Source organism: Dermochelys coriacea, chromosome 1 (assembly GCF_009764565.3).
Source record: "Dermochelys coriacea isolate rDerCor1 chromosome 1, rDerCor1.pri.v4, whole genome shotgun sequence".
In the NCBI taxonomy this organism is placed as follows: domain Eukaryota; kingdom Metazoa; phylum Chordata; order Testudines; family Dermochelyidae; genus Dermochelys; species Dermochelys coriacea.
The window spans coordinates 239,141,737-239,158,671 of NC_050068.2; the positions used below are offsets into that span (position 1 = coordinate 239,141,737).

The 16,935-nt window shown below is 40.4% G+C and overlaps 1 protein-coding gene across 11 annotated transcripts in view; it reads left to right on the top strand.

Annotated features, from left to right (window-relative positions):
* Nucleotides 1–16,935, top strand: part of EPS8 (epidermal growth factor receptor pathway substrate 8) — a 198,900-nt gene that overhangs the window by 142,521 nt on the left and 39,444 nt on the right. For all 11 annotated transcript variants that reach the window (XM_038419564.2, XM_038419538.2, XM_038419517.2 and 8 more), the window contains 7 exons: nt 1,668–1,804; nt 5,029–5,102; nt 6,037–6,163; nt 6,528–6,616; nt 8,629–8,703; nt 13,152–13,300; nt 15,855–16,038. In XM_038419564.2, the coding sequence (XP_038275492.1) occupies nt 1,668–1,804; nt 5,029–5,102; nt 6,037–6,163; nt 6,528–6,616; nt 8,629–8,703; nt 13,152–13,300; nt 15,855–16,038 (835 nt within the window). The remainder of the gene's footprint in view (nt 1–1,667; nt 1,805–5,028; nt 5,103–6,036; nt 6,164–6,527; nt 6,617–8,628; nt 8,704–13,151; nt 13,301–15,854; nt 16,039–16,935) is intronic.

Below are 16,935 nucleotides of genomic sequence, written 5' to 3' on the forward strand. Positions count from 1 at the left end.
TTTTACTCATGGGCTTAAAGTTAAATGGCTGCATTTGTGTGTGGAAGACCATGGCTTAAATTAGGAGCAGTTTCCAACAGGTATGAGGACAAAGTAGTAATACCAAAAGGACCTGAAAACATTAGAAACAATGCAGAAAATTAAAATAGCGAGATTTAGTTTGGGAAAGTGCAAGTCAATGCATCTTGGAAAAATTATCTGAAATGCAATGTTGTGTGGTAGAACCCAGGAAGCTGTAATGCTATAAAGGCTGCAAAGACAGACAGTGTATAGCAGATTAGAGTTTGCCATGCATTATGGCATCATATGTGCAGGCATGAAGTCACAGAGAGAGAAGATAATAGTCCCTCTGTATATGCCACAATCACGATTACTCCAGAAATACTGCATTCAGGCCTGGTCTACACTTAAAACATATGCCACCATAACTATGTCAGCTAGAAAAAAATCACACCCCTTAGCCAACATACTTGTGCCTGCAGAACCCCCAGTGTTGGCATCACTATAATATAGAAGAGTGCTTCTGTCAGTGTAGCTGATGTTGTTTGGGGAGGTGGTGGAGGTAGGCAGGCAGAAAACCTCCTTCTGTTGGCCTGCGCTGCAGCAGCTGCACTAGGGGGCTATCCCAGCATAGCCATGCCAGAGCAGTATGGACATAGCCTCAGTCTGGATACCAAATTATCCAAAGGGTATTGAGAAATTGGAGGAAGTATGGAGAACAACAAAAAGAATAACTGGAGGTACTAACTTTGGAGGGAAGATTTAATGTGTAATATATTAATCTAGAGACAAATAAAACAGGACACATATTTACCAATATTTGAAGGGTGTGAATAGGAGGAATGATATAGAATTCAGGGGGTAGGGGGGAGAAATAGGGTTAATATGGTGGGAGCAGGGGAGAAACCTGTTTGACAATAAGGTCTCTCAGGCTGCTGAATAGTGTGCTAAGGAAAATGACGGAAAGCCCTATTGCTTGTGGTATTTAAAACAGTACAGGATAAACTGCTAAAAAAACTGTAGGGGACAATCCTGCATTTGTAGTGAGCAGAGTCAGACTAAATGTTGATAGGGTTGTTCTTTTTTCCCTCCCCCCACCTCCAAATTCAGTCATTAAGTTTAATCAGCTCAGCTTTAAGAAATAGGGGGTTGACAGCCCCTCTTAGGAAATCAACGGCTTGATAATGAATTTGTGGTGCTCCCTCTTGTCAGCTTACTTCTAATGAAGACTCCAGGCTACCCCACTCTACATGTGATGGCCTGACTCCTATGTCCCAGTCACTAAATTAATCTCTGCTATCTAATTATATAGCCTGGTTGAACATTCTTTTTGTAGAAAGAGTATAATTATCCATTAAATCATATCAGGCTTTTCCATATGACCAAAGGCTAATTTTCTTGGTATCCTTGTGCATGTTTCTTGTATGTTCTGAGTTTGCAATGCTTAATATTCATAGAAAGAGTTTATCACAGAGCAGTCTTTCAGGTATGCTCAATTTACTTACAAATGACAGACCTGAGTACTGCTAACTTTTTACTTCTGACAAAGAGTGACATGTCACGTATCTGAGATTTCCCTGTACGCTCACTTGCCTTTTCCAATAACACATTAGAAGGGAGAGAATTTTTTCCCCAAGCTTCATCTCTGGTTTGTTATATTTCTTTAGGATGATTTCCAAAGCTGACAGCTCTATTCCTCCACCTCCGAAAGCGCCCGCTCCTGTTCCCCCAGGTACTGTCACACAGGTGGATGTCAGAAGTCGAGTGGCAGCCTGGTCTGCTTGGGCAGCTGAACAAGGAGACTGTGAGTATTGCTGGGAATTGACGGTGTTGGTAATTGACTGATTGGCAATGTTCTGGGCAGTATGTTTGCATGTTGCCAACAAATAAAAAGAATAATTACAAACAGAAGCTCCATGAAAATTATGGTAATTGAGGCTAAAATAGAAAAGACCAATTGAATCATCTGCTCCATTCCCAATGGGGCAGATCAGGGCTATTCTCTATTGTATACCTTCTACTGTTTTGTTCACTCTAGTTTTAAGTGCCCCAAGCTGCCACTTCCCTAGAGAGACAATTTGATGGTCTAGTAGATTTGGCTGTCGGAGTCCGAGCTGTCTCATTCATCCCAACTTTTCCTTTTCTGAATTTGTGTCAAGTATCAGAGGGGTAGCCTTGTTAGTCTGTATCCACGAAAACTATGAGGCGTCCAATGGCACCTTGAAGACTAAGGGCTTGTCTATGCTATCGCACAGGATCGATCTAAGATATGCAACTTCAGCTACATGAATAGCGTAGCTGAAGTCGACGTACTTAGATCCACTTACTGCAATGTCTTCGCTGCGGTAAGTCGACAGCTGACATTCTCCTGTTGACTCCGTTTGCGCTCCTTCTGGTGGAGTACCGGAGTCAACTGGAGAGTGCTCAGCGGTCGATTTATCACAGTCTATACTAGACGCAATAAATCGACCCCTCCACCCCCCGGCTGCTGGATCGATCGCTGCCCATAGTCTTTAGTCTTTAAGGTGCCACTGGACTCCTCGTTGTTGTTGTTGTTGTTTAATTTGTTTACTCCATTTCTCTGATATTGAAATACCCAGAATTGAGCATGATATTCTAGGTACTGTCTATGAAAGTTAACTGAAGTCAGGCTGCTGCATGGCCCTGCTGATGTGCATAATACTTACTACGCAGCATAGCTCCAGTAACTTCAATGATGTTCTGCTCAGTAATAGGGAATTTGCAAGATCAAACCCTTGCGTGGTAAATTTCTCAGGGCAACAACCTGACTTGGTTTTTTTTTATTTCTCAGCTAATCACTATGATAAAAAGCTGACTAAGGTGTTTTACTCCACTTCTCTTCATTTTTAAGCAAATGGTGTGGCTAAATTGTCTGGTCATCTTTACAAGTCTAAACACAAGTGTGTAACAGGACTGTAGAAAAATGAAAAGTATGAATGATTCATATCTTCTCTGCAGGGCTTCAGATTTTTGATTGTAATGGAAAAACCTGCTTTCTCCCAGAAAAAAAATTGAAACTATTGCTAATTTGGAAATAATACAACTACTTTCAGTAGAATAGAATATGTTTAAAGAATAATTTTGGGTACATTGAGTTTTTGGCATTTTTACTTTTAATGGTTTCTTATTAAAATAAAAAAAGCAAAAGAATCCATTATTCATGAAGGTTTTTATCCCATTTTCTGTTTGTTGAATGAAAGTATTCGTTAACAGAGTGTACAACTGTGCAGCACAAAGCACTTTAAAATGTCCACAGAGGGCAATAATGGTCAGAACATTTTTACATACCACCACACAGTATTATGTGCTACATCAAGCAAAGGCTAATTTGTTCTTTTGTTTGAATTTCTCTTTGTTTAAAGGTGTTTGTAGTGGTGTTTTTTGTAAAGTGGACTGTTACTGAATTGTGTTTCTGACAATTATATAATTTTTTTTTCTATTTGTGCGGATATTTTCTAAATTGTCGTAACTGAAACCTCCCACAATTAAGTAGATTCAAGTGCCGTAGCCTTTAATAAAACTTATTTTTAAAAATGCAGACTTAGAATGGTTCCCTGTAACATTAAGATTTGCTGTCTTCAAAGAAGAATCACTAATTGAGTCTGCCCTTCTGTACTTGTGCACTACTCTTATCACTTCATTTCTCTCCTCTCAGCCAGCCTCTTTTGCTTGATTTGTCAGCTTTACACAACTGCCCCCATGCCTTTTTCCATTTTGCCCTTTTCATATGGAATGCCCTCCTTGAATTGATGCTTGAGATCACATCCATTATCCCCATCCTCCTTCTCCTCAAGACCTACTTCTGCTGCGATTGCTATCGAAAAACAGTGAATTAAGGGTGACTAAATGAGGATAATCAACACTTTATCCACTTATAATTAGTCAATTGTATATCTTGTCTGCAATCCTCCACTTTGTCATTTGACTTGCGTCCCAATTCTACACACATGAGCAACATAATTTGTGAAGGTATTCAGTTGACTTCAGTGGTCCTACTCAGATGCGTAAAGCTAAGCATGTGTTTAATTGTTTGTGGGATCAGGCCTTGAGATGGTAAATTCCTCAGGGCAGAGGCTGAGTTGGGTATGTTATGTGTTTGTACAATGCCTACTTCAGTGGGGCTTTGTTCCGAACTGGTCCCTTGAGATGCTAATACAATATAAATTATAATAATTATGAGCCTTTGAGTTGATTATCTCTCACTCAATTGCAACTTGAGCTTGTTTTATTCTGTTTAAAAGCAATATTTTGAGGCATTTCCCCTTGTGTTCAGTAAAAAGAAAATTAAAGCCCCAGCTATTACAGTGGTGGACACTTAAGAAATAGGAACAATATTGACACTGGATTTAAAAAAAAAAAAAACCCAAAGAAACAAACAAACCTTAAACAGGTCATGTTTTTTTTGCATTTTCTACAAATACAAGATGATAAATCTGCCCACAGAGATTCTTCATCTCTCTGTGCCATTTTTGAATTGTAAAGGTTTTTTTGTTTTTTTTTAAGACATAAGTTCGAGTGCAGTACAGTGGTTTCAGGTAGATCATGTTTTAAATCAGGTATTAAAATGCTTCTTCAAGGGAAACATTAGCATACTTCTCATTTGTCCGTCATTTTTATGACTATCACTTGTCTTAATTGCAGAGTTAACTATGCTCCATGCAAATTTGATGTCCCCTCCCTTTTTAGCGTTGCAGATGATTTACATGGAAAGAAGGATTAATGAAATTCAAGTTGTAGAAAGAGTTATTTTACACCAAAGGAAGGAATCTCACAGCATTTTAAATTGCTTGCATAATTCCAGCCCCCCCTTATTGTGGGGTTTTTATTGCACATTGTGTGTTCTACATTTGGGCGTCCACAGGTTGAGAGGTATAAACATTTTAGTATTCCTTGAACTCCTGGCACAGTGATTCCATATGTAAGATTAGTGTGTATATGGAGCTTTGGCTCTTAGATTCTGATATCCTTTACTGTGTGTGTCTCGTCTCTCCTCCCTGCCCCCTGTAGTTGAAAAACCCAGACAATTCCATGAGCATGAAGAAACAGCTGAGATGATGGCAGCCAGGATTGACAGAGATGTTGTAAGTTAAGATATATGTTTGTGTGCAGTATTGTTCAGTATTCTTGAAATGTTGGATGGTTGCTTCATGAACAGGAAGAGCCTTTTTCACAGGCAAAACACAGTTCTTGGTGAGAGTTTGCCAGTCATGCCAAACTGTGTGATAGACTTATAAGGGGCACAAAAAAAGATGGAAATAAGACCATCAAGATCAGATTCAGTTCTGTCCTGTGGAGAACTTGAACTGTAGATCTGAGATGTGAGTTCACTAAGACCTTGATTCAGGATAGCACTTCAGCATGAGCTTAAATCCCTTTTAAATCAATGTACCGTAAACACATGCTTAAAGTTAAGCATACTGACATGTTGTTCCCTGAATAGTGATGGACCTAAGCAAGTGCTTGAGCTTTCCTGAACTGGGGCATGTACTTTCCCCCACTTGGTCCCTTCTCCTCCTGTGATACTCTTGTGCATTGAAAAGGATTTTTTGCATTCATGAAAGAATGTCACATTTACTGGAAAGTGCAACCCTGTATTTCAGCAAGTAATAGTTTTAATACTTTGTTTTACCAGAGAATATGAAATTACAGCTGTTAAAAAATGGCTCAATAGCATCACAGGGAAAATTATGTTTTAACAAAATTTCTGCATTTGTTGCGTGGGAGAAACAGTGTGTGTGACTCCAAGCTAATTAAATGCAAAATTTAATAATCTCAATACTTACTTGCTGTTGAAAGCTTTTAATGATCACAACTATTGAAAACAGAGCAAAATGTGAGCTTGAGAAATTTGTAAATGTCAAACGTATGATGAATCTGCATAGGCAGTGCTTCCTGGAATTAATGATAAACATAGGAGACTGCTGCTAGGACGCTGTACATTACAACAAAGTGAGTAAATGACTAGCTGTGCTACAGATTAGACGGAGACCTTAATGTTGTTCATCTCTTCTGCAGCAAATTCTGAACCATATTTTGGATGATATTGAATATTTTGTTACCAAACTTCAAAAAGCCGCTGAAGCATTTGCTGAACTTTCAAAGAGAAAGAAAACCAAGAAGAATAAAAAGAAAGGACCTGGGGGTAAGAGTTGTTTTCCCTCCCATCCCCCAGGTCTTTTTATTGCCTTGTTCTTTAAAATCATTCATGTAGCTAGTGAACGTGGTTTTGTTTTTCTTATTGCATTGCTTTGTGTTTTTGTTGTTGTTCATTCACTTTAATTGGACAAGTCACTTTGTTTTCCTTGGCATAGGTCTGGACATACACTGAGATCTAAAAAAATTGGGTTCTTGTCTTGCTCCCCTTCCTCGTGCGAGCAAGTCCTGTTGCCATCCTTCTCTGGAAGTCGATGGGAGAAGAGGCAGCAGAGCTGAGCCTATGTTAGTAAATATACATGTCCTGAATTACCATAATATCTATATATATTTTTTTTCATTTTGCTCTCTAGAGGGGGTTCTCACTCTTCGTGCAAAGCCACCACCTCCAGATGAATTTGTTGACTGTTTTCAAAAATTCAAGCATGGCTTTAACCTTCTGGTAAGTAGCTGCCAGCAGCTGAGGCTCCACGGGGCAGGCAGGGGCGACTTTTTTTGGCTTGTTTGAAGTCAGATACAACATACTCTTTCCCTGCTGCTACAAATTGGCTCTGAGTGCACTTCGATGTGTCACTTTCACCCACGCGTTTTCAGATATCGCCAGCCACCTCCTGTGCTAGAAATGTGTTTGAAGTTTATGATTGTGCAGGTGGAAGTGTGGGAGAAAGGTAGATTTGCCTTTCTATTTTCAAATCTGATTTCTCTGGTTGCTCCAGTTACTAACAGGTTGTTGTGTTTATTCTTCTGTGCTTCCCCCGAGGCACCTCTTGGGAATAGACCCCAGACAGTTCTCTCCTTCTCCTAGAATGGTGACCACGCTGTCATGCTTTCCCCTGGCTCTCTACCAGGCCTTCTCCGCAGTAGAGAATTTTGGCCTACCAACTCCCTAGCACATCTGCAACCCAGCACACATCCATGCGCGTGGTTGCTAGTGACGGCACGCAGATGTTCGTGTCATATTGGGAATGCCTCGTTTTGGGTGAGACTAGTCCTACATGTCACACTCAGCTGTTGCAGCGCCCCTAGAGGCAGCAAGCCTCATATTGCACCTTCAGCAGAGTTATTAGTCCTTCTAGTGTAATCCCACATTGCTTCAGCCCATCATCCAGTAATGGCCAAGCTGCCTTACTGTAGACCTGAGAGATGGTGCTTGATTGATTTTGCCTTCAAACTCCCTATTCAGGCCAGGGCTAAAAGCAGTGGCTTTTTGACTGGTTTCATTTTTGCCCAGGGCTGCAGTCCCAATGTCCAATATCCGCTCTCCCCCCCCCCCCAGAGCAGCAGAGACTTTACAGCGGTGCCATATGACTGGTGAAGTGGTAGTAATAATAATAATAATAAAGTTTCACCCTTTTACATTGAAAATGTTAACTGGTTTCTAGAGAGGTTTGTTAGGAAAATGTACAGCTCACTCTTGTATGCTCGCCAGCCTCCACAGCTGTGCTCTTTATTTAGTTTTTCAGTTGTGCTTGTCAGATTCTCTATGCTCATTACTACTGTTAAATATACTAAACAACATGGGTCAAATAGGCCATAAAGAGAGACCTCTCTTATAAACCTCACTAGCCACAGAGTGCTCCATCCCATGGTCATCTCTTGCCCTAAACATCACGAGCCATTGGCATCCAGTGCTGCTAACTCAGGTACCCACTTTTGGTATCTTCTCAATATGCCCCAGAGTGTCATTGGGAAAACTTAATTTCCTCTGTGCCTCCCTTCAGCTATTGGCTTTTTGCTTCAGTGGTTGTGACAGCAGTGCCACTGAAAGAACCTGTCCTCCTCCTTCTCCTCCTCCAATGACTGAGCCTAATCAGCTTTCTTTTATTTCTCCTTGGGGAAATGAAATCCCACTGAATGGGGGGATGTGCTCCAGGAAGCATTTGTAAGGGTTGAGAAGGCTACAGAGACACGACCTCTAAGTCACGTACTCTGCAACCACAGCTGTTGAACTTGAAGCAGGAATTAATTCAGGGAAGTTCTATGGCTTGTGTTATGCAGGAGATGTTTGCAGTGGTCCCTTCTGGCCTCAAAATCTATGAACCACTGACACTTTGATGTCACTCCCATCTCCGTGCTCTTGGGTCTGAGGACGCCAGGCTGAACATAACGGTGCCTTGGTTGAAGCCTATGTAACCTTTTCTTCTCCTGACTCCCACATTCAGCAGCTCTTCCCCCAAGGACACCATAAAATCCTCTGCACCAGCATCTTTGGTCAACTGTAAGATGTACTGTGCAAATCAGCTCTATAGTTTATGGGATGCTTCTTCCCAAAGGATAAGTGACCCATATTTTTGTTCAACCTTTGACATTCTATATATAAATGCAGAAATAAATATGACCTGCACTTTAATTCCATAACTAAGGTTTTTTTGTTTTAAAGGATGATTCTACTGTGTACTTTCAGTCGTCTTAGAAGTTACCAATTTGTGTTTTCGCTTTCCCCCCCCCCTTCAGGCTAAATTGAAGTCCCACATCCAGAACCCTAGTGCACCCGAATTGGTTCATTTTCTGTTTACACCATTAAATATGGTAAGATTTGATCTTCAATGTGTCCTTCAGACCTGCTTTGTTTAAATGCTCTAGAACACTTTAAAATATGAGGCTAAAAATGTATTGTTAATGATGACCGGTTATGGGAAAATATCACTTATTTTAGAAGTAGAACATATCTAGAAAATCAGGATGTTAATTTTGTTTATATCCATTTCCATCATTTAAATAAATTCACTTAGCTAAATTGTCCTTTTTCTAAAGTAAGTGTGTGTGTATACACATATGTATCTACATTTTTCCTTTACTGATTTTTTTCTTAACATTAAAAAAGAAACACAAAACTAATACCTCATATTTACACAAAGTGGAAGGAGAATTAAATACATACGCACCAGAATGAGGAATAGACAGCATTTGCAGGAGAGTTAAATGCTTTTTGATCATGGCAATATAAAGCTACACGTCATGTTGTTGTATCTAAAACCCAAGAAGCTAAATAGTATTAGAAGAATAATTGTCAAAAAATGGGTCCAAATTTAAGATGGTAGATGAAGAGCATAGCGATAAGATTGTCCAGCCCCAATAGCTCATCATGCATCTTGTATCCAGATTGCATTGACCAATCACAGTAGTGTTAGCTCTTCAATGGTCTTTTTATAAGGATAAAATGTTTATTCGCAGTAGCACAACTATCTTGTGCTCAAATAAACATTCCATAGTGTTGAAGTGTTTAGTCTACATATTCAGTGGAATGTCCCTTTCTTGTGGTCCATATGTCTCCAAACTCTGGGCTTTATAAAGAAGATTATGGGCTAATTAGTTGAGTTTTACTTCATATGCACACACATTACGCACAAAAAACTATGTGAAAATAAAAGCACTTGAAAATTAGGAAATGCCAAAATTAAATTTGCTTATGGAACCTAAAATCAGCTCCCTTTTGCAAATGTGTTCTGACACTGCCTTTAATCCTGTACTGTTTTTTCCACAGCACCCCTGCCTTATTCATTGCACAGAATGCATGGAGCACACTTAGTAAGGGGGTATTGGATATATTTTTTCCCCTCATTGTTCAGTGTGTGGTCCCAGGCCTTATTTATTGCACACGATTCAAACCCTGCTTGGAAGTCAGTCTTATTAATTTCCTCCTGGACTTTTCTATGGTACTCGTCACTACAGTATCTGAGTACTTCACAAACGTTAATGAAGTTATTTTCACAACTCCCCTGCAAAATGAGGTGGCATTTTATAGATGGAGAGCTGAGACACAGAGAAGTTAAGGTCAAAGCATCCACTAATTTTAGGTGTCCAATTTGAGATACCTCAGACCTGTTTATTCAGATTACTTAGCAGCAGTTCATTTGTTCAAAGCATAGCTCCTGTTCACTTCAGTTGCAGCTGTGAGTGTTCAGCACTGCTGTAAATCAGACCCCAGGGTCTGAAGTCAGGCACCCAGAAAATGGGGAATGCACAATGAGTGATCCCTGTGAAAAGTTAGGTTTAAGTGATATCACATGAGAACTTTGTGGCAGAGATAAAATCCAGTTATCCAGGGTAGTATTCAACTGCTTGAACCATGAGACTGTCATTTCTGTTCCTGCAGTCCCCTACCTCGTTCAGCCCAAGTCCCATGCCTAATTTTTCATTTGTTGCCCCTTGTAATCATTTGCCTATTGGGCTCAGTGGCTTCTCCACTTTAAGGGAGTGGCCTTTAGTTTTGAGCAGGCCTAGGCCTGTCCATCCCAGTCACCTTCCAACTTCTGCAACAAACGAGGCAGGTTCTATAAACAACAGCCTCTTGAGCTGCACAGCCCTGATTCAACCTAGAGCAGGTCCATCTTGTACACTGAGTGAGCCAGGGGTCCTGTGGACGGGGAGAGGGGAGTATGTGATCATGCAATTAAGGATTGTATCATACTGCATGTGCACAAAGGGCTGAATTAAGGTGGCACAGACAACCTTAGTTCTAGAATTTCCTAACTTTTGAGTGTTGGTTTTTGCAGGCTTACTAATGGTCTTTTAAAGTAGTGTTTGTATGTAATAGCCCAGGTTTTTAAAAAATCAAACCTCAAAACCAGAAGTTCCATCATATTGACACCCACATAGTTCATCAACACGACTGGCACCTTTAAGGTCCACAGCTCAGACCTGTGTCACTTCAGCTAATGGAGTGACTGACACCATAGTAGCTTGTCGTCGTCTATGTGGACCAGCACTAGAGGGGGAGGAGACATAGACTTTCCCAGTGGGTTTCACAGATATTTGCTGATGACAGAGAAATGGTGAGACTTGAGTTCTATTCCAGGCTCTGGAGATCTCTCTAGTGGCCACAGACGTTTCTGCCACCATAAGCTTGTCCTCTCTAACTTGCACTTAACCCACTCTTTCCCTGGCTCCTTGTCCCAGGCCCATTCTCTGGTTCTCATTCCCCAGTCCCAGTCTTCCTCCCTGGGCGCCTAATCCAATTTGTGTCTTCCCTCTCCCTGGCTCCTTGTCCCAGTCTCCCTGCCCAATCAGTCCAGCCTCCTCCCATCCTCCAACTTCAGATACAATCTGTGTTGCCTCCCTGCCAACTGACTCCCAATCTCACCCCTGTTGCCCTCAGTGGCTCCTAGTCCCCGTCTCCTTGTCCAAACAGTCATAGTCCCTCCAAACTCTGTCCTTTCTCCCCAACTCCCGCTCCAGTCTTAGGAACAAGGAGCTTAGTAAGACTGTCTACTCCTTTCTCTTACCTCTGCTCTGGTTCTTATCCCCTCTTCATTCAAATCAGATGGCTTCCTCCTCTGTCCTGCCTGGTGTCAGCAGGGAAGTCATTGAGAGCACAGAGAGAGGTAGGCTCAGGCTCCCTGCTCTTAGTTCTGGTGCCTTGTCTGGTCTTGTCTGGCTGGGAACAGCAATTATAAGGAAGCTCTTCAGATTCCCTGTAAACTCTGGACTAAAGCATGCTCATTCATGCTGTAGAGATGGTGCATGTGCAGTCTGGTCCGCAGTAGGAGCTGAGAGTGGATGGAGCATGGCTAATGCTCGTGAAATCTTTGGAGAGTTTAGTTGCTAAATGAGAGATTTCAAAGGCTTATAATTTGGCAACCATGGGTAGATTTTCATAGCAACAGCAAAAGGCCAGATGAAAAGGCCACACCCTTGCTAAATTCCAAGTTCCTGCTACAAAGCATGGGGGTGCTAGAGCATCTCAAAAAAAAATGTTTTCGACATGGGCAAAAAAAAACATGTTTCCCTACCCCTGCTCCTGGAAACAGTTGAACCATTTTAGCTGAAAATTTCCCCCCTTCACCACAAAAAAAAACTCAAAACAACAAAACACCACATGAACCTTGAAGCAGACATGTGGCATGGAAAATTTCTGTTGAAACACTTAAAATCAGGTAAAGTTATAAGCTACTGCAAACAGGGTCTTATCATGGGAAGTATTGAGTAACCTTAATAATAGGCAGTCCCCTTCCCCCTCTATAGTTTTTTGTTGGCTCTTTCTACACAGTGTTCTATCATGTTTCTGCTGCTTTTCATACCACTTTTTCTTCCCATTCCCTGTTTCTTCCCTGTGTTCCCTATTTATTCCTATCCTTCTTTACTCTTCGTTTTTCACCAAACATGCCCCAGTCATCAATCTTGTCCCTTATTTCCCCTTTTTTCCACTGGCTCTGGTGCTAGTTGCCTTGTAAACCTGATCATATTACTCAACTGCTTTGGATGATTATGAATGGGTGGTTGGGCTCCCTCATGGAATGCCATGCATCATCTTTACATTGCTTCTTGACAGAATTTTTACACAGATCCATTACCCAGAAGTCTGAACTTTCCTTTACTCTGTTGAATCTTTGACCTGTCCTGGACAAGATGGTCTGGAAGGACACTTCAGTCATCATCATTTTCAGCTTGTCTACACATAAAAGTTGTATTAGTTTAACTTAAATTGGTTTAAACAAACTAGTTCAACTTTTGTGTGAGATCTCTCATATATCTGTTTAAACCTAGCTTATAGAAATTTAGTTTGCATCAGTAAATTTACAGGCACAAGGTCAACTGATCTGAGCCAGTTTAAACAGATATAAGACAAAGTTGAACTGGTTTGACTAAAAGGTGTAGTTTTATACAGATTTTGAGCTTGAGTACACCGTGTGCATCAGAGGCGTGTAAATTGCAGAGCGCTCCAACATATCGCTCTTTAAATCCCTGTGGTGTGTAGTAAATGTCCACGGATGCACTTTGTTGTGGTCCCAACAAATAGGACTACATCAGAGTGTTATAGGTGTGCACTGCTGCCTTCTACACACAAGCCCTTAATTAAACTGGTATAACTTTGTGTGTACATCAGACCTTGGTCTTGTATCAGGCAAAAGCCACCAATAGAGTGCGTAGCCTAGAATTCTTACTGCTTTAAATTTTACATGGTTTATTGTCAGAATTGATTCTCTGTTACTCCTCAATACAATAAATAGTTCTTTAAAAAAAAAATCTTGATTTAGGTGGTGCAGGCAACTGGAGGTCCAGAGCTTGCTAGTACGGTACTCAGCCCTCTCCTAACAAAGGATACCATAGATTTCTTGCGTTACACTATTGATAGTGAGGAAGGACAACTATGGATGTCATTGGGTGACACGTGGACTAAAGCCAGGTACGAAAATATCTTTGCTGACTTTATAGATTATCTTTGAATATATATTTGGATTTATTAACATTAGTCTGTATCAGCCAAAGAAGCACAATCCTATTTAGTAGTCTAAATTTTTTCTTGCTCTGAGCCTGATCCAACTCCAATTAAAGTCAGTGGAAAGACTCCCGTTGATCTCAATGGGAGTTGGACTGGGCCATTTAGGAATCTGAAGGGACGTGTTGGAAGAATGAGGACAATTACAAACATTGATTTTATTCTGTCTGTGATATTGGGAGGATGGGGCTTAATTGCATATTCTCTTGCCCACCTTCTCTGTGAATGGTCCTTTCCATTCTTTTTCCCCCTTCTATCACAATTTGGTCATCAACCAGCTGGACTCAATTAACAATCTATTTCAGGGTAGTGCAGCATTTAATAACCACAACTACAACAAAATGATATAAATAGAATTAAAAAGCAATTTCTACTTTGAACAGATCACATATTAAAAGCAGAGACTTGCAATGGTTTTTAATGCCTCTGAGGTATCTTTATAGTCTGTAAGAAAAAGATTAATTTTTTTAAGTGTCATTGAGTGAATGATTGAATCACACTGAAGATCTACCCTTAAGGGATCCTATATTGTTGAAATAATAGATTCAGCTGTACTTATGGTTAGGGACTCATACAAAACGTGACCTTTTCATGCATGTTGCTTGTGAACTGTAGTGTATATAAAAATAACAAGTTTATCTAATTACTTTTATGGTCTTGGGCTTACATAAAGACTTGTAAACAGAACTTCTAAAAAACCTGGGATGAATCAAGTATCTCTTAAACCTGTGGCCCTTTGAGGTGGTGGTGGTGGTGGTGATCAATAAGCATGCTAGGGCTTGCATCAGAAGTGTGTCCATTCTTTCTGAATTTACTCATCCACCCACTCAGGGACCAGATCAAATAATTAATCTACATAATTTAATAAATACTGAATTTATTACTGGTGAAAACTGCTGCATTGACCGCTCTGGAATCTGAAAGCCAGAGTAGCTGATGAACATCCACAGAATAGAAAGAGCACAGGCTTTGATAGTGCAAAGTTCATGATGGTACCCTGCTTTCTTGAAGTGGACTATCATTAGGGGCAAGAATCTCCAAGCCTATTCTTCCTTTGGCCCTTTTACTAAGACTGGTAATAGAGGTGCCAGCTGAATGGTACTTTTTTCTTTTGTTTTGCTCCTAGTTTGCTAGGAACTGGACTGAGCATATCAAACTCATTTTGCCACCAAAGAGCAGCTTCTAGTCATTACTGACCTAGGTCCTGATCCATCAAAGGCCATGTCAATCCATGCAGAGACCCATTGACTTCACTGGAACTCCAGGAAAAGGGATTCTTTTGCTTGATCAGAGCCCTGTGCTAGAACTGAACTAGTGACCTAACTAATAGAACTCATTATCCTGTTATGAATCCTCTGTGCCATCCAGTCCCCTAAAAAAGCAATAATTTAATCCAAAGAGAAATATATTGTGGTGGATTGGGAGGAATACAGGAATGTAAATGAAGGGCAAGCAAGCTTTGAACCTTAGAAATAATGGTGGGACTGGCCCCAAGTTTCTATTGTGCTACTGTGCTGTGCAGCTTAGCCATACTGTGCCACTAATCGACAAGATGATCGTTAAAAACCCAGAGGTTGCTGGTCAGCTATAAGTTAACATCGATATGCCATTGTCCTGTGAAATGCTAGCTGCTCCTACAACTGGTTTGATAGCATTTGTCACCTTCATTCATTTTCAACAATGCCCATAATGAGAAACATTAAAGGAAACTATAAAGTGCATTCCTGGGCCCATTTCTCCTTTAAGAAGCAATAATTCAAACTGCAAGGCAATGTTTTTTATATATAGTTTACACAGCACAACACACCATGGAAAAACTCCTTCAGATACAGTTAATTCAGATGGTGAAAGTCAGTGGATCTCTAAGGAATAATATGGTATTTCAAAAAAGCAATCTGTATCAGAAAATTCAGTTCTGCAAAAGTAGTGATTACATTTACTCTTGTGGGTGTGAGGTTTTATTATTAATAATATTTTGTGTGACAAAAGAAATTGCTCTTATAGCTTCCTAGTTTTAGCTAGGTCCTCGTTGCTTCCCAGCCTCCATATTTGCTTTGCAGATTTCATTTTAAAGCATGCTTCTCCTGTGAACCCTGTGCATATTAACGCCCCAGACAGAGGGGTATTGCAATACTTTTGTTTTCAAAAGATAAAACAAATCCCATGCTGCTTTGTGATTGGTCCTCCTACTATCTATCTTTTGTGTCATCTGTCTTTTGTCTCATTGTGTCATAACTTTTATGGTCTGTCCTGACGTTGGAAAATCCTAGGGGCAGAGACAGTCTCTATGTGCTATGTAAAGGGGGAGCATAGATATCCTCAGTAAATAATGCTTCCTTCTCTGCAATTAGAAGTTTCTCGTGAATAAACAATTGCAAAGCATTTCATGAGAACCTGCAGGATTGACTCTTGAAAATAACTTGTGCAGATCTTGATATAATCCTCTGACTTCTTTATACAGAGTGGACTGGCCCAAAGATCAGTTTATTCCACCTTATATACCACGCTTCAGAAATGGTTGGGAGCCTCCTTTGCTGAGTTTCATGGGAGCTCCAAATGAACAAGAACTAAATCAGTTGGCTGAGTCTGTTGCAAATGTTGCAGAGCACCAACGGAAACACGAAATGAAAAGAATGTCAGCTGAGGTAGGTTAATTTCTACGGCATTTTGTAAAGTAGATGGGAGACCAGACCAACTGTTCACTCCATGAACAAAACCGTCTAAGAGTTGCACTGTGGAATGGTGTTGCTGCTAATGAAGTGCCCATGGAGCTAGATTCTAAAGTCATTTGCACCAGGGTAAATTGGGAATAACTCCAGTGAAGTCAGTAGCATTACTCTAGATTTAGACTGTGCAACAGGTAAAAGCCAGGCTCGTGCAGTGGCTAAAATACAGGGTCTTATCATGGTTCCATTGAACTCGATGAGATTTTTGCTATTGTCTTAAATTCAAAGTGGAGTCCAAGGCCTAAAGATCCATTTTTTCCCTCAGATACGTGTGCTCAACTCCCATAGCTCTCTCAAAGTGACACAATATTATCTAATACAATAGTCTGTGTGCGAAATATAACTATATTTGCCCACTAAAACATTCAGGCTCATGAACACCCACCTCCACTCCCATCCCATTGGTCCTCCTTCAAACTCTTAATAAACAGATGGGCACATTGAGAAGGTTAGCAAACCTGAGCTCTGGGAAACCAAGGATGGACATGTACTCCAGAGTGAAAGGGCTTTTAGGGAGAGTCCCCTACCATCAGCCCCCTCAATGTTTAATTGAGAGGTGGTTGGGAAATGTCCTTTATTTTGCATGAAGAGTTTTCAAGAAAACAAACGTTTGTTTTCATCACTTTCCTGGAATTTTTCAGGGTTTCATTATGGGGAAAAAATTAAAAAATCAGTTTTTGGCTAATTTTGCTTGTTGAAAAGACATTTTCCAGTATGTAAAAACATATATTTATAATTTAGGGCTTTATAGGTTAAATCAATCCCTTTGCTGCACCTGTCTCTGGGGCCCTTTCCTCTGTTGTATATATTTAACAT